At 46.6% G+C, this 27,473-nt stretch overlaps 1 protein-coding gene and 1 long non-coding RNA gene across 3 annotated transcripts; one reads left to right on the forward strand and one right to left on the reverse strand.

Annotated features, from left to right (window-relative positions):
• Nucleotides 1–8,146: 8,146 nt before the first annotated feature.
• Nucleotides 8,147–9,670, forward strand: LOC105013330. 2 transcript variants are annotated; one of them, XR_828232.4, is made up of 3 exons: nt 8,147–8,344; nt 8,771–9,027; nt 9,142–9,670. It is a non-coding gene; the product is annotated as an uncharacterized LOC105013330 (long non-coding RNA). The 2 variants fall into 2 exon arrangements; XR_002197450.3 differs by lacking the exon at nt 8,147–8,344 and having other exon boundaries at nt 8,355–9,027.
• Nucleotides 9,671–9,675: 5 nt separating this feature from the next.
• On the reverse strand, nt 9,676–27,240 carry cdk12 (cyclin-dependent kinase 12). Its single transcript, XM_013136039.4, has 14 exons — nt 25,180–27,240; nt 22,382–23,062; nt 21,122–21,301; nt 18,780–18,919; nt 17,433–17,603; nt 17,137–17,326; nt 16,304–16,360; nt 15,775–15,876; nt 15,350–15,427; nt 15,071–15,187; nt 14,818–14,949; nt 14,442–14,665; nt 13,822–14,265; nt 9,676–11,778 (listed from the first exon to the last, which is right to left on the reverse strand). Exons 1-14 carry the CDS (start codon nt 26,433–26,435, stop codon nt 11,360–11,362), a joined length of 4,191 nt encoding a protein of 1,396 aa, XP_012991493.3. The 5' UTR covers nt 26,436–27,240; the 3' UTR covers nt 9,676–11,359.
• Between the last annotated feature and the right edge of the window lie 233 nt (nt 27,241–27,473).

Raw genomic sequence — 27,473 nt, forward strand, 5'->3', positions numbered from 1 at the left:
ACAGAATTCAGTTTTTAAAAATTTTACAAAATGTGTTATACTTCTGTACTTTTGTGTTATACTTCTGTGTTATACTTCTGTTATAATTGTGTATTTCACTCCACCTGGGGACATTTCACTCTCTACAGAGGCTAGATTATCATTGAAAGAATGCTAAGAGGGTGCAAAGCTGTGTGCAAATCAAGGCAAAGGTGGCTACTTTTATATAAATGTATTTTCATGTGTTTAACACTTCTTTAGTTACTACATGATTCCACACGGGTCATTTCATAGTTCTGATGTCTTCACTATTATTCTACAATGTGGAAAATAGTAAAAAATAAAATAAATACCCTTAATTGAGTAGGTGTGTCCTGACTTTTGATGGGTACTGTATATACTGTAAACATAAAAATATGAACTAGGTGTACATGTGGGACTATGCGTGAAAGTGAATAAGTTGGAAATTAACTAAATGAGTGCAGGTTAGTGTGCTAATAGTCTGTGGGAGGAGACTGGGGTGCTGTGATTCACCCAGCCCAGCAGGGGGCAGAGGTGTGAAGTCAAGGACTAGTAGGAGGTCAAATCAGTTTCACACTTCAATCTGAACACAAAGTGTTACCTCTCTGTGATTAAAGAGTGACAGAGAGGAGAAGAGTGTTTCTTTTTAAATGGATATGGTGATATGTATTTGGTTGTTGGTACTGTGTGTGTGTGTGTGTGTGTGCCGAGCACATGCCCCTTTGCTAAATAGTACTCTTTCCTGTTGACATGCACTTGTCCAGCCCCGTGACATGTGCCACTCACTTCGACAGGCATTTGTCATCCATATTTGTTACAAGCATGCAGTCCGACACATCGTCCGTCCGTGTGAGCCGACAACAATTTTTTCTGTTTCAGCCCTCAAAAGGTCTGTGCACAGTCCAGTGTGTGTGTATGTGTGTGTGTGTGTGTGTGTGTATGTTTGTAAGACAGGGAAAGAGAGAGAGGAAAAGAGAGAGATCTTTTATTCCCTCTTCCCTCTGTCCCCTGAATGGGTCTCCTGGGACTCACTTGGCATCTCTCCACACTTTTATTCTCGCTCCGCAAACCGCTTCTGTCTGAGCACAAGCTGGCACAGCACACCATACACATGTACGTACACGCACATGCATGCACGTTTTTACACACACACACACGCACGCACGCGCGCACACAAACACTCGCAAGCCCACTCCCTGGCACACAATAAAACACTGCGACTTAAGATCCCACCCATTCACGAGTGGAGTTCTGAAGCACACAAAATCATTCTTTTAGCTTGAACCACACACACGCTCATTCTTTCAAGCGCACATCACAGATAAAGAGCAAGCTGTATTTTGACATGCAATCCGCCAATACAAACACCATCCGATAGAAGTTTCATCAAAGACACTAACAGAAACACACAGACATCCATGAAAGCTCGTGATCCATGTGTATGTTCTGAGGTAATACACACAAACAATTCATCAGTGACAACAGCACTGCCACATCGGTGCTACTCAGAATACCCATGCAGAGAGTATACAAACACACACGCATACACACACGCGCGTGCATTTGCACGTGTACACACACACACACACACAGCCAAACACGTTTAATGAAAAGAAGGTTCCACACAAGCACAAAAATTAACTGTCAAAAGTGGTCACACAGTCAGCTACATACACACACTCTTCCACAAACACAGTGACAGGCAGACGGGAAAAACTTCAAAAAGCGACAAATAAATAAATAAAAGACAAGTCTGTTAGAGATGAATAAATAACACAGGGAGAGAGATGCGAACAGGAAACAGGAGAGAGTGAGTGGGGGAGAGAGAGAGGAAGGAAGAGGGAATACAGAGAGATAGCGGGGGAAGGTAGATCGAAAGTGTGAAACTTTCTGTCTCACTTTTCTGTTGAGCCTAACACCAACACTCACAGCTGTTGAAACTACTTCATAGACATGTAGACACTGCATCATTCAGTGCATAGACAACCAGCAGAATATCTTGTTTATGTGTATGAATGTGAGGTAGTGAGCTCAGTACACAACTAACAGAACATTGTGTTTATGTGTATGAATGTGAGGTAGTGAGTTTACTACACAATCAACAAAACATTGTATTTATGTGTATGAATGTGAGGTAGTGAGTTTACTACAGAACTAACAGAACATTGTATTTATGTGTATGAATGTGAGGTAGTGAGTTTTCCTCTCCAGCAATAAGTACGTCTTTAGCTGGGTATGTATGTGTGTGTGTGTGTGTGTGTGTGTGTGTGCGCGCGTGTGTATATGTACTGTAGAACCAAGTTCACACAAGTTGGGCGACATACAGCATGAGTGTGCATGAGTGCATCCTATTTCTGCAGTTTTTTGTGTTTTTTCTGTGTATTTCCCTCGTTTCAGGGGGAGCAGTGTGAAGGCAGTATGCAAATTAAGTGGTTATTACCGCATTGCTCATCAAGCAGCGCGGAGCAGACATTAATAGGCTGATGAATATGCATGTGAATTTGTTAATTAAGTTAATTATTCTGCTGAAAATGCATTCATCTTCCAAGGACATCTTCCCCAGGATTCCAACCTGCTCCTCTCATTAGTCATGTGATACTTTACAGTGGGCTCGGCTGTCGCCAGGACAACCTGGGTCTGGGGGGGGTCAAGGTGCGCTACTCACAACACACAGCACCAGTCCATTCAATAACAATAACAACATTCATGGAGACGGGAACTATGACAATAGATCATTTTTTCATGGATTCAAAACTCCTCTTCTCCTGGTCAGCGAGGGTTTAACTTCACCATACTGTAGAAAGCGTACATGCAAATGTAACCCCCCCCCCCCCAATCCATCTCTGGCCGCGTACAAGAGGATCAAAATGACTGCCGACTGACTGATCTACAAATCATCCTGTATCATAAATAACTATCCCTTATTATTTATAGATCAGTAAAAGGTAAGTAATAGAGTAAGAAAAGGCACTAAGCTTTTTAGCCATTAGAATGCATCTACAGAGTTTAAATGTAATGTATTGGCCAGCAAAGGCCTTCTTCAGATCAGATAGTACATTGTGTATAGATCCTCTGAAAACTTGGCCTTTCACTTTCCTGTCCATCTTTCAGGTCAGAAGGATCTTCTGTCACTGTCCCCCATTTCCTGTCTCTCTCTTCTCTCCCACCCCTCTCTCTCCAATCTCTCCTCTTTTCCACTCTGGCAATTCCCTTCTCCTCTGGTTTCCATCTAATTGCTTATTAAAACCCTCTTAAATGAACTTTTTGTGCCAACTTTCCAACACATTCATTAATTGTTGTAGCCAATTAAGTGTCGCTGTGCAAATGAGCTTGAGCACAAATGGTCCAGCAGGACCGCCCCTCTCCCCGTCCCCAAACCCCTCCTCTCTCCCCACAACCTGCCATCCCAGAAGCCCCTGCTCCCTTAAAGAGGCAGATCTGGGAGAGATAAAGAGGAGTGAAGGGTCACATTTGGATCCACAGAAAGGAGATATAATGCACATAAATATGTTTATTATGAACAAATGGCAAATGGATACCAATTAAATGGTACTTAACAATTGATTTAGCTAATTCCTCTATCCTACATTTTTGCTGGCCTCATCTTTAAAATGTACTGTGCAGGTACACATAAATGTGTTTGTATAAAACAGTTCGTATAGAGACAGTCCTTTTCCAGCCTTCTCTGTTTGTAATTCAGGAAGAAAATGCTCATTTACATGGATGGATCTCAAAATAAATGTGTGAATTAAGGAAAACAAATACGTTGTGCACGATACTTTATTGATTAGCGGCATTTCTTAAAATGATGTGCTTTCTGTCATCTGACAAAACAAAAGCAAATTCAAGATGTGTGGCAGATTTCTAAAGGTGGGAGGACACTAGAAATTGACATCTCCTCCCACACTTGAACGCTTGTTGTTTTCCGAGTCATTGAGGAGAGAGCATTTATGACAACCGTTCAATAAGACAACCCCAATGCCTAATCCACCCCACTTAGACACTACGTATGCTGATATATTCATCTAACTCTCTATAGTAGTTCTAGAAAAGTAGAAACAGTTTGTTGTTATTGTAGCTCGTTAAGAGCCCCGCAACTGCTTATCAACTAGCAATTCCATCACTGTCTTTCTGTGGCTGTTAGTCATTAGTGATAAATAACAGCTAACAAGAAACGGTAGGACCATTTTGGCTCTAAAATATTAACTGAGGAGGGATGTATTCAGTGTTTGAGTAGCAATAAAGCACTCTGCAGGTGCAGTAAAACATATATATCACTAGAGGAATAAAGTCAAAGCATTTAATCAAACAGACCATAAATAAAGATGGAACCATAACTGGAATGACTGACACTAAAATGAATGGCAGAGATGGTAGAGATGACACAGAGGGGAGCTCATTAAAATTCTGCTTAACTTTCACTGTATGGCCTGAGTTGCATTCATAATCTAAATGTTTTTCAGTGGTTTTAATGACATCCCTGAGAGGAGAGGATTGTTCGCGGTCAGCCATTTAAAAGGGGTAGTCCACCGCAAACTTTTCTTTGATTTACATAATGCAATATATATGACGATACATGCTGCAACATTATTTAGCATTTTGGAAATCTGATAAGTTAGCAACTATTTGAAATGTGTCGGCTAAATCTGTTAAGACTCATCTCGACTACAAAATCCAGAGAGGTTCTGGCTGGCTAAGCATATATTGTAAATAGTTCTACTGCCACCACCTCAGTAGTCTATTGTCTTGTAAACTTTGTTCATTGTGTTTATTATTTGAATGATCTTCTTTCTAGCACTGAATGTGAACTAATTAATTGATTAGAATGCACCTACTGCTAAGCTGTGGGGTTGTTTAACCTAATCACTGCTCAATTATTTTCCAATAATATGTTGAACAAGGCAACACTGAACCAGGGAGACCAAGAAAATGTGCTGCTGAATTGATTCTTTATTTTACCCTAATTTTATCAGGTAAGCATGACTGGGGGACCACTTGTCATTTTCAGGACTGACCTGGGAGGAATTAGGGTTAACTACCTTGCTCAGAGATGGGACAGATTCTTCATCTGGCTCCTGGATTTGATCAAGCAATCTTTTGGTTTCTGGTCAGATGCTCTAACAAATAGCCTACCACGATTAGATATGATACTGGTAAAATAGTTAATGGTAGTTGGAGTGAGAAGTATATCAATCTGATAGCGCAGTACTTTGAGGAAATTTAACTAAATCTGCACTTTGTCATAGACACAGAGTAGTATGACCTGACCATCTACTGGCTGATCTGGTGATTGAGTAATCCAGGTCATTAAGTGTAATGAAATCCGACAGCTTGTTATCCTTCTTCTCCAGTCACCAGAATATATATATATCCATAACCCATTTCTACTCTATAATACTACACTGTTTTCAGGAGCAATTAGAAGTAATTACATGGGGAAAAGTTATTTTGCCCAATGACAGAAAACAGGCTTACACCAAAATCATAAGAGTGTCATGATTTTTTTTCTGGGAGTACCCCTTTAACCCCACCAGATACAAATGCTATTTATCTGCTGGCTCTCTCCTCACATTTTGCCTAACAATTAAGGGTTTCACCACTGCCTTTTCAAAACAATCAGGGCTGAAAACTAATTAAAAACACATTTAATTTAAATCAATTATACACATGCATGCTAATTGGGGGGTACGTATCCAACTATTGTGACGTTTCGTTTGTGACTGAGCTTACTATACAGTGGGGTGGACACTGTGATTTGATCTATGCAGAATAACACTTTAACTTCTATAGTGTGGCCTGTGTGCGTCACACAGCAAAACGAAACATCTTTAAATTGTTCTTCAAACCATTCAGACATTTAAACCAAAACAACATGTTTCAAAGGGGTTTAAAGTCTACTAATGGGCCTAAACAAAAAGTAATTATATTTGAATATGATGCATGCTCAACAGTGATGTACAGTGGATATAAAAAGTCTACACATCCCTGTTAAAATGCCAGGTTCTTGTGATGTAAAAGAATGAGACAAAGATAAATCATGTCAGAACTTTTTCCACTTTTAATGTGACCTATAATGTGAACAATTCAATTGAAAAACAAACTGAAATCTTCGAGGGGGAAAAATGAAAAATAAAAACCTTACAATAACCTGGTTTTATATATCTGTTCTGCAGTGGTGCGCGTGCGAGAGAGAAAAGAGTGCGCTTAGCTCTGGGGCTGTGGGAGTCTGTCTTCCTTCCCTGAGTTTACACAGCCTTGGATCAAAGAGCCTCAGTCATCAAAATGAACATCAAACTTCAGCAGGGCAAGAGGACCCAGTACACCAGAGGCCCACATACAGGAGGTAGAACAAGCACACGCAAAACACACGTAAATACAATGCACATGAACACACACACGCGCGCACGCGCACAGTTCCGCGTGGCAAACAGACACATGCGTGACGGTGCCTGGCTCGTATCTATGTTTATGACACTTTGTCTACTCCCGACGTCACAGAACAAAACTATACCAAAAAGACACAGCGGAATGACAACGACAGTTAAAAGGGCGGGTCACACCACAGACAATAGCTGTGCCGGTGACTACGAGACTGTCACAGGCCCCCCCCGCTGCATCCAGTCGTAACCGCTTCTCTCCTGACATCTCCACGTCGGGGACTAGGCCTCATGAGCAACCCATACCACACAGACACAACCCCACTCAGTCTATAAAGGACCAGGGGCTCATCTGGGCCTGGTTGGCACGTGGGGCGAACGTGTCACTTCTCAACTGACTTAACCTACCTGGTTGAAAAAATACAAAACACAGCCACATGTTCTATCACTATTTAGGCTACACGGGTCAGTGATATTATGTCTTAATTACAGTCAAAGAGAAGATACACTAATGGTTTAAACAGACAAATTGACAAAGAACCAAACCACTGATACCATTCAATGATGACCATTAACAGGGATGTCACTAGAAAATCATGGATGGGGGGGGCTAAGCCTAGTTTTGGGAAGTCTGGACATACTATATTTTCATCACTTATTTTTAGAGTAAAAATGGGAGTAAAATCTATCAAAATATTATTATTTTTAGTCAAGGTTGGCTAAAGGTATACCTATCTCATAGTTTGTGTCAGACACTGATGAAAAATGACTTAAATTCTATCTAAATAAGAAATTAAAGTCCACTCTGTCTTCATCCATCCAACACCAACAAAAGTCACAAAAACGGCTGTAAGATGTAGCAAAATACTTTTGTCAACTATAGTTTATAGTAAATTAACATATACAGAATATTATGTTCCTAAGCGAGATTTCTGTGAATCATTCTGAATCCTTTCAAAAGCATGTTTTAACAACTCCATTCCTCTTAACTGAATATGTTGCAACGTTAATTCAAACATAAACAAACATGAATCTGTGAAACACACAGTATTGCAACTTCCTTATTAGTGACATACTATTGTCAGACATTAATATTTTCAGTAGTTGGTTAGTGTAAATACGACCCCTATTATCGCCCGCTGTACCCAATTATTGGCCACTTAACTATTTTGTTGAATTACATTATAATGTGTTTTTATTTGTATTTCAAATGGCAGATCTTAATTTTCTCTGAGTGTCTACTAAAGTAGTAACTACAGCATTCTTGCCTTCCGGTAAAGAAAAAAAAGACTGATCACTGTTACATGACGTCTGGTCTGTCCCGCAAGTCGAATTTCACGAACTGCAACTTGTCTAAACAATTCCAATACATAAAAAAAAATGTACCTCCATACATTTATATTAAAATGGTGGTGGGCTACGGAAAGTTATATTCATTAGCAAAACGTACCTTTGCTTTCCAGTGCTATTACATTTTGAACTTGAGAGGATACTTCTCCCACCACTAGAAACGTTAGCTACTATTTACAGAAGCTAGCTTCAGATGAGAGTTACGTTCAAAGCATCAAACTCAACCGAACATCCTGCTAAATTAACGCGATTCTATACAATTTCTAAGAAGTGGAGAAAATATATTGACTGATATATTGATTTATTTATTTTTTTTTGGGGGGGGGGGGTTATTAATAGCTAAATTAATAGCTGAAGCCCCCCTAAAATAGGCCTAGCGACGTTCCTGAACATTAACAAATACCAGATCCCCCTCTCCTACATTCCCTTTCTTATCTAAACATGGGGACTTTTAGCTAGTAATTTGTTTATAGAATTAAGTATACATCAATTCAAGAATACATATAACAGTTACGAAAACGTCAGACCATCCATTCAAGTTTCTCAATACCAGGCTCCACGTCTCGATTGAGCTTGCTAGGTGTTAACTGCGCAAGAAAGAGATCTGCATTTCTTTGGTGAGTCTGTTAAGTAGGTAGTTAACATACACAATTTTGGTCCATACACAATAGACGCACAAGTGAATTGCAAATGTGGTGCTGACGATCCATGTGTTGTCTATGCCAAGGTAAATAACCGTGGTTTCTTTCCCACCCCGATCGTCAAAAGGTGATAATGGCCAGGCTGCAAACCATACTGGCGAAGACAATTTTATAAAAATACGCAGTCGGTTCCGTAGTCACCAGTGGGTAGCTGTGTTACAAGTCGCTTAAAATAAGCAGCACAAGCCTATAGGCTACGTTGTCGTTTTTTCACATTTCTTTCCATGGGTATGGTCTCTCCTAACGTTGCCATGACACTATTCGTCTGGCTGCCCCCACTGGAGTACGTGGGTTTACCGGCTTCTTTAACGCAGTCCCCGCGACCTAACCCCTATTTCCAAGGCACACCCAGAAGGCTTAACCCGGTCCCAGTCCCTACAAACCAGGCCACCTCTATGCGACGAAGGTCCCAACGGGTCGCCGACCGAACTTCGGATAGCTCGCAGGATCAACTTCTTCCCTATGGACGTTCCGCACTCTCGGTTGGAATGGTTTTGGAAAACGAGACTAGGCCTACTGCGAGCCCACCGCGGTATCGTCGGCGAAGCGTTGGTAGATGGAACAACAGGACCATGTCACGTCCATCTCCGCTCACATACGTAAGTAGACATTCTCAAATGTAATTCACCCACTACAATATTTGAACCATTACATTTTTGCGACAGAATACTTTTGTTGGTTAATTTACCAACAGTAATTAATTCCCTCCACAGGGAAGGCCAATAGCAGATTCAAGGCAGGGACAACCCAGCTCACCTGCCGGTCCCTATGTCCCACCGGGACAATCGGAGGACACGCCGGAACATCAACCAACTTCGACTCATGACGAGCTGGCACTTGGCACACACTGATCCCTGCCTATATCTAACGCCTTTTTCTGGCAGTTGAAAAAACCTGAAAAATATTCCAAAGTGGACTATTAAAAACCCCAGTCACTGGACAGAATCTTTGGCCAACCTGGAATATCTATAACATTCGGTGGACGCAAACCCCTATTCAACTCCCAGTAATCCACACTCAAAAAGGAACTCAAATGCTAATTTAGTTGTATGTCATCAATTGTGTAGAGAACATCATTCGTATAACGTTGTACATCATAAAACTGTATGTTAAAGCAATGGATTGAGTGAGTGAGTGAGTGTGTTGAAATAGAAAAAAATGAAATGTTTTAAAATGTCCGTTAGGGGGCACATGTACGAAAGAAGAGAATAAAGAACGTCACATTTGAAACTTCTCAGACAACACCATCTGGTTGCATGATTTCCTTTAATAAACTGAACCGAGAAAACACATATTACAAAATATCCTCTGATACAGTCACATGAAACCCAAAGTCAGATTTCTCCCTTCCCAAAACATTGCAAAGGAAAAAAAAACATGGACCATCTTTTAGCATGTAACTTTCTTTAAGGTAGAAAATAATCACACAAAAACATATTTGCTGCACAGTTAGGCAGGGCGGCAAGATATGCCCAGAATATCAGAGACCATCAGGAAAAGCTTTGGGGGAGGGGGTGTAGATAGTGTAGTTGTCTAGTCCACTGGTTCCCCAACCCTGGTCCTCACCTTCCCTCAACAGCTCACATTTTGCTGTAGCCCCTGGCAAGCAAACCCGATTAAACTCAACTTGTCGACTAATCATCAGCCCCTCAACAAGAACAACTGGGTATGTCTGCCTGGAGTATATAATGAACGTGAGATACTGGGAGTAGAGTTGGGAACTACTGGTCTATTTGCTATTGGGTATGTTTGTTGGTTTAGCTTGCTAGCTGTGACCAGAGGGGTCAAGTAAAGACTTAAGAGGAGCCGTTAGTTAGAGAGACGAGTGTGTCAGTTTGCAATTCTTGTAGGTGTGTAGGAGTATGAGAGCTAGCTGCTAGTGAGGGTTCAAGAATGAACATTTTAATTTCTACATGGGAGAACTGACAGATGCCAACATACTGTAGTTTGAGCTTGAAAAACAAGGGAAGGGGGCTGGGCCACAAATACTTTCTCCGACAGTACCTTTGGTCAAAGACAAATATACACACAAGGTATTCATTTCAAGCCCTGTCTTGTCCTGTGTATGTGCCTTCCAGAAAAGAAGAAAACAACCCAAAATCTCTGTGGGCAAGGATCATTCAAGGATCGGTAAGCTCACAGAGGCACAAGGTCGAAGGTCAGGAGCCAGCTAGTATGATGAGGGGCTGAGTCTGTTTAACTCGCTCTGAATCTCAGCGTCGTATTTTTGCACCCCAACCCCCCCTCCCCACCCAGTTAAATACCTTGGTTTTAGACTAGGCCTTTGTTCCTGCCGTGTCGCACATTGCAGACGGCCCCTCCCCTATTCACCTGGAGGGCGGAGACAAGTGATGTCACCAGACTCCGAGACACACTAAAAGCCTAGTGATCAGAGGGCACTACAGTAGACATAATCAATTGACTGGCAAATTAAACAAAACCGAATCACAGCTGATCACATTCCATGTGCGGAATTCGCTCCAAACTTCAGCCAGTCAGGAGGTCAAGGAGGAATGGCAGGGTCAGTGATTGGATGGTGTGGAGGTTCCCATTACCCCTGCCTTTGTCTGTCTAGAGCTGGGCTTCCTTTGTCCTTTAGTCAAACCAACACTGTCCATCCTCATAACAACATCCTCCAAATATCCAGCCCCCCAAAAGTCTGCACCTTCCTCTGGACAAACATTCTGAAAGCCACCTTCATCTTTCTTCATCATCCTCCCATCTTCAATACACCAACTCTGCAGAGGCTGGGGAGCTGCTCGTCCGTATTCCCCCCGGGGAGATGGGTCGCTCTACCGCAGGGTGGTTACCATCATCAGTACAGAAGGCGTGCCCGGCTCCCGTTGCTGTCGGACGGCCTATAGGACCCACGGTTCCCCAGGGTTCCCCAGGTTCCCCAGGTCTCTGAACAGGCCTGCCCAGAATCAGCTGTCAGCGAGAGGCCCCGTGGGCAAAGCGGAGGTCCTGGTCCTTAGGGAACTGCGCTGCAGGGCTAGGGGCAGCGGAGGCCATGCTGCTTGGGGGCTCCCGGGCAGGGGAGGGTTTAGGGGAGTCCGTTGCCCAGGTGGAGGTTGGCTGTGCCCGGGCAGTGGTATCCACGGCTGGGGAGTGGTCCCTGCTGCCCTGGGCGTGAGGGCCTCCGGACGCGGCCTCTGGGTCCTGTTGAGAGACCAGCTGCAGCAGGGCGACCACCACGGCGGGGCTGATATCCTGGCCGGACTCCGAGCCGGGCTGCTGGCCAGGGAGCGGGGCTGAGGGGGGAGGCCCAGGCGGAGACGGGGGACGTCGATCAGAGGGCGGAGGGGCCTGACTTGTCCCGATTGGCTGCTTTCGCTTGTTGATGGCACCGTCTGAGGGCCGAAGGAAACAACAGTCAAATCAGATATTAATCAGAAACACACAAGCATTACATGTTTAGTGAGATTTCACCTGGACATCTTCACCTGGACCTGTGTGCCATCACCTATGCTACACACATTTAGCTTTCATTTCCTCTCAGTGGAATGTCCCAGAGAACCAGTCAAGTGTTTGTGTGGGTGCTGCTGAGAAAAACCACAACGGTTAACTCCATGAAGCACAACACCCAGCTTGGCCAGTAGAGGGCGTGCACGTACCGTGCCTAACTCACGACTCCACCCAACCATTCAAAAATGTACTTTCAAGGTGGACAGTATTTTTATAAAATTTTTTATGTAGAAAAGGTTGTGTCATGGGCAGACTGGCAACTAAATAACAATACCAAAGACCACAAATGAGGATTAAAATTGATTTGATAAATGTAACTAGAAAAGTGTCACCTATGCGTTTTTTTTTAAACCCCTTATTTTAAGAGGCAAGTTGACCACGACACATCCTCATTTACAGCAACAACCTTGGAGCAATTCGGGTTGTCTGCCTAGAAACTCCCTCCTTAGCTATCGGTTCCTGGAGCGCCATCACAACTATAAGCATTTAAAGATCAACCAAAAAAAAAAAAAAACGTTGACAGACAAGCATCATGGAGAGACATGGTGGAACATCATTAAATCCACCGGGGCCTAAATACTCCACATGGAATGCATTCACACATGCGATGCCAACCAAGGACTGGAAGGAACAGACGCTTAATGTTATACTGAACTCAGCGGGCCTGTAACGTGACACGCCGAAGACTGCCTCGGGGAGATGGAGTCAGGTTCACGCCCTGTGACACAACAATGTCCTGTCCAGGGGGAAGATCAAGCAGCCTCACGATACCGAGGAGCTGCTCGTCCGTATTCCCCCAGGAGAGATGGGTCGCTCTACCGCAGGGTAGAACTGCCTCCAAGAGATGTTCTGACATGCACAGGGCTGGAATGGGTGGTGATGGATGGGGGGGGGGGGGGGGGGGGGGGGGGGGGGGGGGGGGGGGGGGGGGGGGGGGGTGACATGACAGCGAGGGAGGGAGGGACAGGAAGCCCTGCCATAAGGCTGTGAGAGTTCTCCTTCTGCTGTCATGACAACCGGGCTACTCTGCTGTTACCGTTGTTTCCTAGGCAACAGGAGCCACTACAAACAGAGACAAGATGATGCTGACGTCTAATGTAACAGGCAACATAGAGAAAGTGTGTGATTAAAATAAAAGTTAAAAGAAAGACATGCAGGTGAATGCTAAGGTTCAAAACATTTATTTTTGCTTGATAATTTATTAGACTTTCTTCATAAAAAGGCTGACATTACAGACTGGTTTTGAAGCAATATATTGTCATGGAGGGAAGAACAAACCCCAGAAAGGAGGACATGGATGAAGGGTGAATGAGAAAAGAATAAAGGAAGAGAAAACAGGGTGAGAAAGAAAGGCAGGAGTAAAAGGAGAGTGTGCAGTGAGAACCATTTTCTTTCTGACACCAACACTACACCTCTTGGTCTACATTCACACCAGTGACAAAAGTCCATGTGACCAAGGAACCTCGAAGCCACTCTCAGGTCAGCCATCTTGAGGACTTTCCAACTATGTACGGTACATTTTCACAGACATGTGGCTGAGAGGGTGAGAGTAGCCTTTGAAGTGTGAGACGGGTGAAAGTTAGGCTGGGGGCCGGTACTGTCGGTTTGAGGAGGGGAGCTGGCGGGTCTAGACGCAACCTTAAAACAGATCTTGGTAAAAACAAACAAAAAAGATACCGTGGAATCTTTAGATGGACCGTTTAGTTAACAAATTTCATCTCAGCGGCTTGTTTTATAAAATGGAATTTAAAACTGCAGTTCTGAATGCAGAAAAACAATTCACGACAGTAGGGGCACCGTGACAGGCCAGCTATGAAGGGGGGCGTGACCCAGTCTTCTCCCCCTCGTCCACCAGTCCCCCGTGAGATCCCCCGACCTCCGACCCGGCGCTCTCTGCCCCGCCCGCTACAGACTGAACCCGGACTTGCCCTTGCGGTCAGCCGCGGAAGCGGACGAGCCGCGTGTCGCCGCCTCCTCCGACTGGACGCCATTGCTCTCGTCACCCTGCTCCACCACCTCCGCCTGTGGCTTGATGAGCTGGCCCAGCAGGAGGGCCAGGAGGCTGGTCTGGTCGTCCTGGCTGAGGGACGCCTCGGCATGCAGCGGGGAGGGTTCCTGGGGCTCCGGGGGGGGCTCGGGGGGCTGGGACCTGGCCGGGGCCTGATCCTCAGGGGCCCCCCGGTGGTGGGAGGCCTCAGTCAGGGCAGACAGGGACTGGCTCAGGGTTTCCAGCTGCTGCTGGCTCTCCGGGTTGGAGGAGACATTGAGCAGCTGGGCCATCTGGGGCAGGCTGAGGTCCGTCTGTCTCTGGAGCAAGTTCAACAGCACCGCCAGCTCCGTCTGGTTCAGCTGCTCCGCCGCAGCGCCCAGGCCTGTCGGGAACAAGAGGACGTGGTCAGCATGCTGCCGGCCTGCAGTCTTCAGAGGCCTTCTGGAATCTACAGGTCGACAGAAACACTAGGAACAACTACTTTCTACCAGTGGAGACACTAAGGAAACATTTGCCAAGGGGATGCTCGGCGACGGTAGAAAACAGTGTCTGCCTGACCTGCTAGCTCATTGGCCGAGATGGCTGAGGAGGCTGGTCGTCCGGGCGGAGGAGGCGGGGCTCCGGCAGGGCTGGCTTGGGGTCGGCTGTTCTCTCCACTGGAAGCCCCTGAGGGGTCCTTGCGGGGCACTTTGGGCACAGGCACATCCTCGGGCAGCCCACTTTGACGCTGGCGCCTTCGTTTCTTGCTCCACAGCTCGTGGCAGTCCTGCCAGTGGGGGAGACTGGAGACAGAGAGTGAAACAGAGCGAGAGTCAAAAACAGGGAGAAGAAAGCACAAAGGAGAGAAACAGAAAGGAGCCAAAGAAACTGCTCTGTAGATCATCGTCTCAGGCCCAGGAGCGGAGAGAGCCGGGGGGGGGGGGGGGGTACTCACTCGGGGGGGGACATCTTGCTGGGCTCCACGTTACACAGGAAGTCACTATTGAGGGCCTGCTCGGCTGTGCAGCGCCGTGCGGGGTCAAGGGTCAGCATGCGGTCCAGCAGGTCTAGAGCCTGAGCGGGCAGACTGAGCCAGAGAGGCAAACAACAGTCATCAACAGCTGACATACAGCTTCAACTGAGTACAATGACAGACGGCAGAATCCACCCGGGTATGCGTGTGTGTGGTTAATGCGTGCGTTACATACAAGGCAAACTCCTCGCGTAGCCGTCGGCGGTACTGTTTCTTGGGCTTCATGGTGTTGAAGTAGGGCAGCTTGATGACGTCCGGCCAGGCGGCAGGACAGGGGCTCCCGCACAGACGGCTGAGACAGAGAGGGGCAGTTAGAGTCTGTCCTGAGGGGCCCCTACTCCACTAGGGATTAGCTAGGAAAGAAGAGCACTACATAGGGCATTAGGGGTTGTTAGGGGCGCAGGGGGACCTTAACATGGAGCTGCAGTCCTCCTGGCAGCAGGGGGCAGCATACCTGATCAGCTCTAGTTGAAGGAGCTCCTGATTGGCCTGGAAGATGGGTTTCTTGGTGAACAGTTCTCCCAGGATACACCTGCACACAAACAGTCAGTAGATAAAGTTGGTGATTCTAAAAAAAAAAATCTAAAAAAAAAGAATAATAAAACAGGGGTCCCCATAGCGTCTAATATTTGTTAGTGATGATTGCCCGTCTGTGGGATTTGAGCAGTCGTGGTTCAAAATGATTCAGAGGTGTAACAGCAACACCGTTTGGAAAACAAAGGTTACTGCAAGCCATTGTCCAATGCAGAGGATTGAGGTTTTAAACAACATGTGTTTAAAACCTAAATTCAGACTGTTAGTGCACCAACGGACAGCTGTTAAAACACACCGGAAATTAGTGTTCTGGGGTATTGTATTTCTGTGTGGGTGTTTACTAACCCGCAGCTCCAGACGTCAATGGCTGGAGAGTACCTCTCCTCCCCCAGCAGGAGTTCAGGAGGCCGGTACCACAGTGTGATGACTTTATTAGTGTAGGGTCGACTAGAGGGAGGGACGGAGAGGGAAAGGTCATATCCAGCACCTCTACCAAACCTCCTACTGCACAAAACACTTCATTTCTCAACATGAGCACTGAAGGAAAACTTCTAAACACTGCCACACAGCACCACCTACTGACCAAACACTGGAACAGTTCGGTTTTCTTTCAGACCGCCATAGCAACTGAACGTGGCTTACAGTTCAAGCCTCGGTTTGACAACACAAGGTTAAGACAATGCAGGTTCCCACACGGAAGTGTTTGAACTAATTCATGCGACCGTTTCTGCGATATTCAAATCCTTTTGTCTTCAACTATGTATTGTTGAACCTAAATTAAACCAGGAAAGACCTCCAACTTCACATACTGATAAACATGCCATTGTTATTACAAGCTCTAAAGCAACTAGATGAATCCAAGCTGAAGTCTCACCTTTCCTCTGAGTTGTAGAGTCGTGCCAAACCAAAGTCAGCCAGTTTGATCTGACCGCTGTACAGGGAGAGAGAGGTTAAAGAATCACTGGGAAAAACAAGACAAATCATTCTGCCTCATAAACATTTCCACCTACACAGCTGTTAACAAAACAGCTAACAACAGTAGTTAACCATATAATCAAGAGAAAAGGCATTTCAATTCCCATGGATGCAAAGAAGAGTTCAATGAAAATTGGCCATCCGGACAGAAGGACACTGTTGTCAGCACACAGTTATAGATATACCTCCATTACAGCTGATATTGGCCAAACGATTGGTTGTAAAATGTCTACAATGTGTCAAATCAGATGGCGAAAAACAGGCGTTTTGAGTGCATAAAATAGGAAGTTCAGGTTTAAAAATGACAGAAATCAGTGGGGGGGTTTTACCTGCAAAAGCAGGTGATAATGGATGAAGTACTGGAGTTAACGATTCATAAGCAATATACTCAAACACACACAGAAACATTGTATGGACATTTCCATTGGTGTGGTCCAGTATTATTGACCTCATCACTGCATACACAGAAGAATGCTGAAAGTCATAATGAGGAAGAGAATCTTTAAATCTACCAAAGTAATTAGGAAAAACTTTAACCAGCACCTAAAATAAAACTGCCACTGCTACCACTACCGTAACAACACTCCTTTTTAATCGTTCATTATGGTTCATAATGAACGATTAACCTAGTAAACGTGTCTTAAAGAACAGGAGCCAGACAGTAAAATCCCTGGAACTGCCACACGCTGGTAGACCAGGGTTTGGAGACACCTGTCCCATCCCCTCAAGCACCTGTTGTTGAGCAGGATGTTGGAACACTTGATATCTCTGTGCAGGAAGTTCTTCTTGTGGCAGTAGTCCAGCCCCTCCATCAGCTGCCTCATGAAGCTCCGCACGTGTTCCTGGGAGAACTGGCACAGTCCAGACTCCAGCAGACCCATCAGGTCATGGTCCATGTACTCAAACACCAGGTAGAAGGCTCCTGAGGGGACGGGGAGGGGCAGGCGGGCAAACACTCAAATCAGAACAGACGGCACCCACACAAGGCAGGCAGAGACCAGACGGGCCAATACGACAAGCACACACACCTTTGTCCTTTTTGAAGTCCAGGGCGTCCTGTTTGTCTGTGACAATCTCCTTCATGTTGACCACGCTGCGGTGATTGAGCTGCCGGAGGATCTTGATCTCTCTTATGGCCGTGATGGGGAAGCCCTCCTTTTCATTGTCCAGGCGAACCTTCTTCAGAGCCACCAGCTCACCTGAAGCAGACAAGAGAAACATGTCTAGGTAGCGTGGTATAACAGACAGGAGAAACATGTCTAGGCAGTTTGGTATAACAGTAGCCATCACGTCTGTGCAACGTCAAACATTCTGAAACGTAGGTCATAGGGCAGGGTGGGGCAAATAATGAACACATTTCATTTGAAGTTCCAACTTTTTATATTTATACTCGCTCCAACTATCCAAAATATCTGGTTGATCCCCAAAACACACTCTCTTGCTGCCCGTTTGCAGATGAAGTATTAAGTAGAGGCACGGCTATCAACTCTGTTAACCTGAACTTAAACAGGCAGACCAGAACTTAAACTTCCTGAATCTTTACAAATGACTTGCCACTTGTCTTACAAGAAGAACCAGTGGTGAGTTACACGACTGATGGCACTGCTGTTTTGCATAAAGGGTGTGGCCATGAAGCCGGTTTGGGCCAACATTGGATGGGCAGTTGTCATGGTGAAGTCATACGTCTATTACGAACACATTCTGTGTCTTTGACACACGGATCAGTCATGTGAGTGATTCAGACTCTGACCTTATCTTCCATCTTGACTACCCTTCAGTAGTATGGTCTGGCCTGGTAAAAAAGAACCTAGTAAAACTACAGCTGGCTCAAAACTTAGCAGGCACTGCCCCTGACTGGAAATGTGAGCTAGCATTAACAATGGGCACGCTCCTATATCATGTTTGAGGGCTGACAAAAGACTGACAGCTTCTCTATTCTGATATTAATGGGAAATATAATTGCAGTGACAAGTCCAAACAGTCTCTGTAATCAAACAAACTGGTCAGACACCAGTTATTTGGTTCCTATGAAGAATGTGAATGTATGAAATGATTCATTCATATTGCCCCTGTGACCAATGGGCCCATTACCAGCTGGGGACTACAGCACTGATGTGACCCAGGGATTAAATTTCATCTTGTGGAATCCAAACTTAAGTCAAATATATAGTCAATTTTTTTTCATTAAAAAAAAAGCCACCTCTTGAAAGCTAATGCAGCCCCTATCTGTTAGTGTCCTGGGCAGAGAGGTGCCCCAATGACCCCAGGAGGCAGTAGTCAAGCCTGGGGTGTGGTGGCTGATAGCCTCCCTGACATCCTCTCTGCTCCAGCCCATGAGGACCAACAGAGAAGGGAGGAGGACAGCTGCAGCTCACCTGTGTCTTTGTCCTTGGCCTTGTACACCTGGCCGTAGGTGCCCTCCCCAATGATGCCGATGATGTCGAACTTGTCCACGCAGCGCTTTCCCCAGTCGCTCTGTGTCTGTTTGCGTTCGCCGTAGCGGGGGCAGCAAAACCTAGCGAGGACAGTGCAGGAGACGTGTTGAGGACACGCTAAAAACCTCCTGTCTACTCTTCGTTGAAAGAAAAGAGTCTGAGGTGTGGAAAGTGCATTTTTCTAATGAACATTAATTTTACTACTTTGATTAGTCCTTCAGAGTTCCTGTTGTTCAGTTTACCTAATCAGGCATGTGATTGGCTAAGGACAAAAAAGCAGGAAAATATACCGAGAGACCCCCCCCCCCACACACACACACACACACACACACGCCGATCAAACTGGTGGCGGATCTACATGGATAGTAAAGAATGACCCATAACAACTTATTTGAACAATAACCATGACAAAAAAATATATATTTTAACTTATTTTTGTTTTACATTTTTACCCAACTCTTTAGCCTTTGTAGCAAGCTTTTTTAGAGCCTCTACACGTTTCTTTAGGAATTTGCGCCTGGCACTCACAGCTGCTGCCACAATGGCATCTTTTGACATTGTCTTGCTGGCCGTTGGCTTCGCAGAGTGATAAGGCCTTTTGTTCAGTTCTTCTTTATTTCTGAGCAGAGCTCTGTACCTTTGGCTTGATAGTTTTACATTTCTGCACAGCTTTACATTAACAGGACTCTCCTTTGTCTTCCGGGAGTAGTGCTGAATGGCCGACACCTGCATGGCCTTCAGGTTGTATTTGACCACTTGATAGGACTCATATGTCTCAACACTTAGGTTGGAAGCATGGTTGTGACGTGACTGCAAATATGAATTGACAGAGCGATCCCCGCGGATCCAAGCCGTCTAAAATGCCTTTACATAAAAAAAAAAACATGCACAAGAAATTAATTTATAAGTTGCTAAAACCTTGAAAACGATTTGCTATATAATACAACGATTCATACAGCAAAGTTTTAAGGGTGGCTAGTTAACGTTAGTAGCTAACTTAGCTAACGTTATCTTATTATTATATAAGTTAGCTAGCAAATACAAAAGCTAGCAAATACAAATAATGTTAATGAAGCTTAACCTACGTGAATAAAACATCCTGCCATAGTGGAAAATCAATCAAAATCGATTTTCGACATCTAATCAACCGACAACAAAGTTAAATTAGTAACTATAGGTTATATTAAGACACAAGCAATAATACATACTCAGATCATCCGATCCAGCGATGTTCTTGTCACTGTAGTCGAGCGAGAGCGACTGAGGTAAATTACTACTCAGCAGAGAAATTGAGCAGGTGAACAAGCTGTACGCAAATACGTGATCATCGCAAATATTCCGACATTGACGGAGCAGTGACAGACCAATTGGCTCAGATGAACACACACGCACACGCACACACACGCACACACGCACGCACACACACACACACACCCTCTGCTCAGCGACGCTGCCGGTTAAAGAAAGATGAAGATTGCGGTGATGGCTGTGAGGTCCCCCCTCCCATTTTTTTTTACAGATCTGCATGATTCACGTAAGTCACATTTTCAGGTCGGAAAATCCGGAATTCCGGATTAATCCGGAAAAATCACATCCCTGCTAATGTACTACCAATGACAATAGCCATGTCTTCTATGGTCAATGTCATTCCCTTCTCTGTACCCAGGCACATTGTAATGAATGGGATGTCAGCTGAGCATGGCTCCTAGTCACCATCTGTATGTGGAAGACAGGGCCTTGGGCCCAGCAGAAACCACTAGAAGTCGGCTCCCTTTTGGGGGAAAGTCTCAACAGCAGCAGTGGGGCTCATGCTCCTTGTATTGTAAAGGTGAACAGAACTCTATTCCCTATTGGGAGAGCTGAGTTAGCAAACTCACCTAATGTATAGTAACATGCTCCAGCGGTTGTGTGTGAGTTTCCGTCACGTTGTCGGGGCAACCGACATTCTACGATTGCCTATGTCTCCTGGATCTGTGTCTGTATGCAACCTTGCATTCCCTAGGCTACATCATGATGGCAACTATTCCTTGTAAGTGCATTCAGCAAGAACTAGTGGTGTCATCTGTACAGTTGGGAAGGAATATAAGTGTGAACCTTGGTGATGTAAAATCAGGTCATGACACCACTGTCTTGGTCTCTGTATTAGCACTCTGTCATGCTACTTGTCCTGAACAGTAGTATTAAAGGGGTGTGGCACAGAGGAGGAGTTTAAAAATGTGGAGAAGGGGGGGGGTGAGGAGGAGTCGGGTGTTTGGGCCTCGGGATTAGGGTCAGGAACTCACTTTGGTCTCTTCTTCAGGGAGGATTGGGGTGGCGGGGGGGCTCTGTAGACAGGGGACTGAGGGGGAGAGGGTTCTCCTCCGGCCAGTGTGGGGGGCAGGGGGAGGTCGATCAAAGATGGCCTGCTCCGCAACTCCTTCTCTTTCTTGGAAGACCTTTGAGGAGGAGTAGACTTCTTTGGACTGAGGGAGGGGCAGCCAAGGGAGAGAAAGACAACAACGTTAACTATAGAAAGACATATTGTGGTTGTTCTAACGAATATGGATTTTCCTTTTCTCAAAATGTCGCCCTCAAAAACCATGCTAAAGAGATGTGTAACCATAGACTATGTTGGCCAAAATGGCTGCCACAGTGCAAGTCAATAGTAGACCAAGCACTGATTTTGACGTGGCTGTAAAAAGTCAGTCATTACTTAATTTAGTTGGCCTGTAGGCCGGTTTTAACTTGGTTCCATACTCAAGGTCTAACGACATGGGCCTGGAGAGCACTCAGGTTTGACTGTGGGGGTTTAACATTGGACCAAAGTTCAACTCAAGGCCTGCAGCTATCTATCTACTCAGCTTGCTAATGTTACCTACAGTCAAAAAGATAACGCCTCTGCAATGACAAATGCCAAATTGTTCCAATAAAATTTCACACACACAACATACGATGACCAGTGAGCAACTGAAAAAGATCTTTCATGGTCGTAGTTCTGTGTGACACTTTCCATTTTGCCCTCTGAGGTTTAAAATCACTATTAAATTGACAGCTGACTTCTAGACAACCCAAGCACGCATTTTGAAACACAGTAAAAAGAGACAGACATATAGTTACACGTGTTGTACCCACTATGATTTCCGTATTTTGTGTTTATGTAGGCCTATGGTCTACACATTGTGGATCAGGGGGTTTCGAACTTTGCTGTAGCCCTGAACTAACACAGCCGATTCACTAACCAAGGGCTTGAGGATCAGAAGTAGTTCCCCAGACCGACTTGGAGTCCCAGAGGAGCGGTTTGAAAGATACATTATTAGATGACGTAGATACATTATTACGCAGCACTGTTAATTCCGCTTGGACCCCGGCTTTCTAGACAGAGCGGCAGGCTGCTGGGCTGATTTTCAGACCGACTGAAAGTCGGATGCAACCTGAGACTACAGTGAACGCCTGTTTACGGTCCTGATGATGACTAGACATGTACTAATGCGGAGGCCTGGAAAACGGAGTGTGTGTGTGTGTGTGTGTGTGTGAGAGCCCAGGGTCAGGGCGCACCACCTCACCTGTCTTGGCAGTCTCCCAGGAGCATGGGGGGCAGAGGCAAGGGAGGAAGGGTGGAGGTCTTGTGGAAAGGCGTCTGTCGGACGGGGCTGCGTGTGGGCAGGGGGGCAGGAGATCTGGACTGGGAGGCGGCTGAGGAGGGCGCTGGGCAGGGCACGGCCTCCGCCTGGCCCAGGGGCTGCTGAAGCTGGGTGACCGCCGTGGAAGGTGGAGGAGGCGGGGGCAGCGGGGTGGTCTGACCGGCGGGCAGGGGGGGTGCGGGGGACGAGAAGGCAGAGGGAGGGGGTGCCGAGCCCTGCTCTTCCCCACCCGGAGGGTCCTGGGGCTTGGCTGCACTGGGTAGAGGTTGGGGGTCCCCAGCTGGAACAAAGTTTCTGTCCGGCGCTCTCTCAGGCTCCACTTTGGAGGGGCGGGGGGCGGACCGGCGTGTAGGTGGCGGGGGGGAGGGGGGCCGAGCTGCAGCCACCGCAGCCTGGCGCTCCTTCTTCCTCCGGCTGAGCTCTGCCCCGAGGCTGGAGTTGAGCGGCAGGCGAGAGGAGGAGGGCGGGGAGCGGCTCGTGGGACGGCTACTGTGGGACCCGCCGCCACCAGCAGAGGACGAGTGCTTCTTGGTACGAGAGCGGGAGGAGGAGCGACGAGAGGAGAAAGGCAGCGGAGAGCGACTGCGGGAGCGAACAGAGCGCCTGTGGGGAGAGAGAGAGGGAGGAGTCAGGAAAACAATTATTTCAGAGGGGGGAAAAGAGGGTTAGGATAATACGTTTGATGGATAATGCGTGTGTTGGATAATGCGTGTGTTGGATAATGCATTTGTTGGCTGCCAATTCACTTTTAAGTTAGGAGGAACTTTAGGAGAGAGGAAGTAGGAGAAGGGGGGGCGATTTGACAGTGTGCCCTATTTTATTGAACAGCCTAAGTCAAAGAAAAGGAGAACCTCTTCATGTTGTATGATGAATATTAATGTAGGCTATCCTTCCACATGAACTACCAAGTACATCAGTCCAGCGGTACTCAGACCTCTCCACAGGGCCAAGCCATCACCCAGAAATAGTGTTTACTAGGAAAATGAAGCAGACCTGACATCCTAAAGAAAACAGCCTGAGTTGGAGAACAGAAACAATTGTGTGGTCACTTATCCATGTCAGATTTATTTTAAATGACCAAAGTTTGGTCAGATTTGTTATTTGCCATGGAACATTAAGTACCACAATACCATGTAAGGACATGCAAGTCAACATGAGAACTAAACATCAGACCATTGACTAGGCCAATCAGGGGTGTTTCTTATTAGAAAGCTAACAAAGTAAGAGCTAAGTAAAAGCAAACAAGCAAAATAAGCCAGCCTGAATTTGGAAAGCTATTTTTGAATACATCTTAGTTGGACTGCAACAACATTGTGAAATGTCTGTTGGTCGCAAGGGGAGGTTTGAGAACACATGCCTCAAGCCTGCATGACCAGCATACAAAATGCTTTTATTTTGCAGACGTCAGAACATAAAGGAGGCATGTTTGTTCTGACCTAGTTGGCATGTAGTTCTACAAAATAAAAGATTAAACTTCCTCAAGTCATCCCCATTGTAAGTTAACCTCCGCATTCCTCTGCAATTAAACAAAAATATAAACTTTTATCCACTTTTCAGAAATATATTCAAATCACCATATATCTAAACCTGTTAAAATGTGAGGACATGATACTAAATGGCAGGAACAATACTGACTTCATACTTTGGGAAAAACAAAACATGTCTCAGAATAAAACCCAAAATGTCATTCCGAGTTAGTAACAGGAACACTCAAGTTGACTAGCGTGCTATGATAAACAAATGGGCTGGCTAGACTACACCAACGTTTCACCAGTAGCATCTGTCCATACTCTCCTGGTGGGCATAGACATGCCCTGTTAACAATCCAAACCAGTGTTAGTCTCCCAGTGGCAAAGCCATTCACACCTAAAGAAGCTCAAGGTTCACTCTGATGCAACACTGACTCAAAATGGCGGAATGTCAACCTATCACCCCCCCACACACACACACTCCCCCCCCCCCCCACTCCCTCCCTGGCTAGTCCACTCCACCACCCCGGTCCAAACACCACCACAGCTCCCGGAGCACACAGGCCTCGTCTGGCCACCTGAGGCCTTGCCAGGCCGTGTGCTGCAGGCCCCCGTGGTCTCCCCCTCCCCCTCCACTCTGCATGGCGCAAGGCTCCATCTCCTTGGCAGACACGCAGACAAAACAGGTCGTCTCCTTTCCTGACCATAGCTTTAAGTAGCCCCGTCGCAGGCAACTGCAACCTGGCCGTTCCCATTCCGACAGCCCGAGGCCAAGAGACGAAGCGCTGTCTGCTCCTGTGGCGCAATCTTCAGCCGCCAGAAGCCCTGTCTAGAGAGTTCGCGATTCGACAAACACCCAAACGAACTACACACAAACGCCCCTAACTCATAGCCCTAAGGAGATAGTACACAAACAAACAAAGTCAAAGTGGACAGAGGTCTTCTACAGCAGTCTGGCCCAGGTCCAGGATGAGACTAGTGAGAAGATCCACAGTGACAACACGCCCAGGGCCTGGTTAACGACATAGCTTGGGTGTCTGTGAGAGTGACTGTGTTAGGGCTATGTATGCCTGTCTGTAGGGGGTCAGGCCTGGCCTACAGGGGTTAATCAACCAGTGGGGTCAGTCCTACATGTTAGTCTGTGGTCCGTGGGGGGGGCACCATTTCACCTATGCAGTTGACAAATGTATTTTTTACCAGAGCCACAAAGGGAGCACAAGGGGATTCTTGGCAGGTGCCCGAAACACTCACCTGGAGACCGGGCTGGCGCTGGAGGACCTGCGGTTACCATAGGGACTGATGGAGCGTCTCCTGGAGTAGGGGCTGTCGTCCCTCTCGTAGCTGGATGACCGGTGCCTGCTGAGGTAGGGGCTGTCGGACCTCTGCCGACTGCGCCTGGACACCTCCCGGTAAGGGCTGGGGCTCTGCGGGGCCGGCCTGCGTCTCTGGTGGTGGTAGTTGTCCTCCACATCCTGGCTGTAACTACTGACCATCGGGCTGCCATTGCCCCCTCTCCTAGGGGGGCTGGGCGACTGTTTGGGCGCGGGGGCTTTCCGGCGAGGGCTGCCCCGGCTCGAGGAAGTCTGCCCCTTACCCTTAGGGCTGGACTTGCGGCTCTTGGAGGTCTTGCGGTGGCTCCTGTCCGCCCTGACCTTCTGGGAAACAGAGGCGCTCTGGCCTGCCTCCCCCCGCCCCTCTCGACCCTCACGCCTCTGCTGCTTGTCCTTGCGAGTCTTCCCTGAGTGGCCGCCCTCCTTGCTGCGCGACGAAGAGGTGGAGGACGTGCTGCTTCCCACACTGGCCGCGGGTTGGGCCTGGGAGGAGGGGGGCAACTCCCCGCGCTTTGGCCCCAGGTCAGCCTCCAGCTGACCCTGGCGTCGGGAGCCGGAGGACAGGGAGGCCACAGAGGACAGGGAGGCCACCTTCTCCTTTTCTTTCGCGGAGCTCCCCCTCTCCCTGTCTTTGCTGCTCTTTTTCTTAGTACTTCGACCCACGTCTGCACAGTCCCGGACTTTGTGTGGATCTTTAGACTTTTTTCTAGAGTGCCGATGCTTGTGTGCCCGGCCATCTCTACCAACGGCCGGGCCCCCATCCCCCTTACTATAATCATGACCAGGCTCTGACCGATCCCCAGGCCCTCTCTCAGAAGGCCTTGTACTAGGCGGGTCAGAGAAAGTGTCCGAATCGGAACTTATGTCGTCATATTCTACCAGAGGCTTCACTGCGCTGACGGAAGGGGGCGCTGTGGAGGCAAGGGCAGAAAAACCAGGCCCCTGGCCCACCTCGGATTCACGTCCATGTTTAGCTGATTTATTCCGTTTGCGCTTGGAAGATGACATTGACTGGATCTTACCGTCCTTGCTCGTCATGTTGCCCGCAGAGGTATGCGGCGGGACAATGGGCTGGTGTATCCCGCTGTTGCCGCTCGTTGCTGGGGGCTGCAGGGCACCACTAGTGCTGGATTCCGGCTTCCTCTTGGTCCCATGGTGTCGATCCGACCCAGGCATTCCTCACGTCAGCGACGGTCCTTCTCCCGAGCGAGGGCCTCTGTAGCCGAGACAATACATTAACGGGAGAGTAACGTAGTACTCTAAAATCCGGTAAATAAGATCAAGCGTTCTAAGCAAACGGACAAAAACGAAAACCGTCTGCCAGGTTTTAGTCCTCAAGCATTATCCGAGTTAATTCCAAGCAGGCCGACAGCATGTTTTGTCAAATCAGAAAAATAAAGGTTGCTAGCTAGTCCCCCAAAAAACGCAACTATTGTAGGCCTGTGCATTTAGCTAGTTAAGAGAACTGGCTGAAAAGGCCCAAACAATAAAACGGAGCATTGTGCTCTCTTCTCCGTTTCTATTTGGTTAGCTAGCTCTGTGTAGCTAGCATGCTGTTTGCTAAAAAAACGAAAGAAAAAAGAAGTCCCTTTTCTTTTAGCTTCCCTTGTCCGGTGCAAAGCTTAGTTTAGGTGTTATTGTTCCTTAGAATTACGGTTTGGAGTTCTGAAACAAATAAATAGCCGTCATTAACAGCCGATGTTGTTTCTCGAACAAAATGAAAACTTGACCCGGTTGGTACTGTTTACATGGTCCCTTTTAATATAATTGTATCTCTTGTTAACTTGATATTGATCAGAAATTATAATATTTTCATGTGCAATAGATGTTCCAGTTTATTTTTAATGGCTCTGGGAATCAACCAGGCCTATCTTTAGGGCGATGATAGTGGATTTAATAACATCCACAGCCCTGTTAGGAGACGACAACCGCCATTGTGGCTCCTGTTGTAAATTCAGCAACTGCGCTCTTATTGCCCTATGACTAGAAACGGAAGTCTCGAACGCTGTCATTCTTCACAGTAACTCAGCAACAGCCTATCCAAAGGCGTTATTTATGGAAATGCCCCGCCTTCCACCCTTGGCGCGCTTCAGTGTTTCACCTGTAGAGGGCCTGAGTATAAGAAAAACTTTATTTTCCCCCAACTTAAATTAGCTAGAGTCCAGTGGCGTAGTGGGGGTTAAAAGTAGTTTACCCACGTTTTTAATTTTGCAT

The sequence above is a fragment of the Esox lucius genome, chromosome 11, assembly GCF_011004845.1.
Source record: "Esox lucius isolate fEsoLuc1 chromosome 11, fEsoLuc1.pri, whole genome shotgun sequence".
NCBI classification, from domain to species: Eukaryota; Metazoa; Chordata; class Actinopteri; order Esociformes; family Esocidae; genus Esox; species Esox lucius.

Excerpts from the sequence above, each read along its gene's own strand:
- cdk12 (XM_013136039.4), bottom strand. The coding sequence starts at position 26,435 with ATGCCTGGGTCGGATCGACACCATGGGACCAAGAGGAAGCCGGAATCC. Across the intron at positions 15,877-16,303 it reads CTCTACAACTCAGAGGAAAG|TCGACCCTACACTAATAAAG; the intron begins GTGAGACTTCAG and ends CCCTCCCTCTAG. Across the intron at positions 15,188-15,349 it reads CTTCAACTAGAGCTGATCAG|CCGTCTGTGCGGGAGCCCCT; the intron begins GTATGCTGCCCC and ends TCTCTGTCTCAG.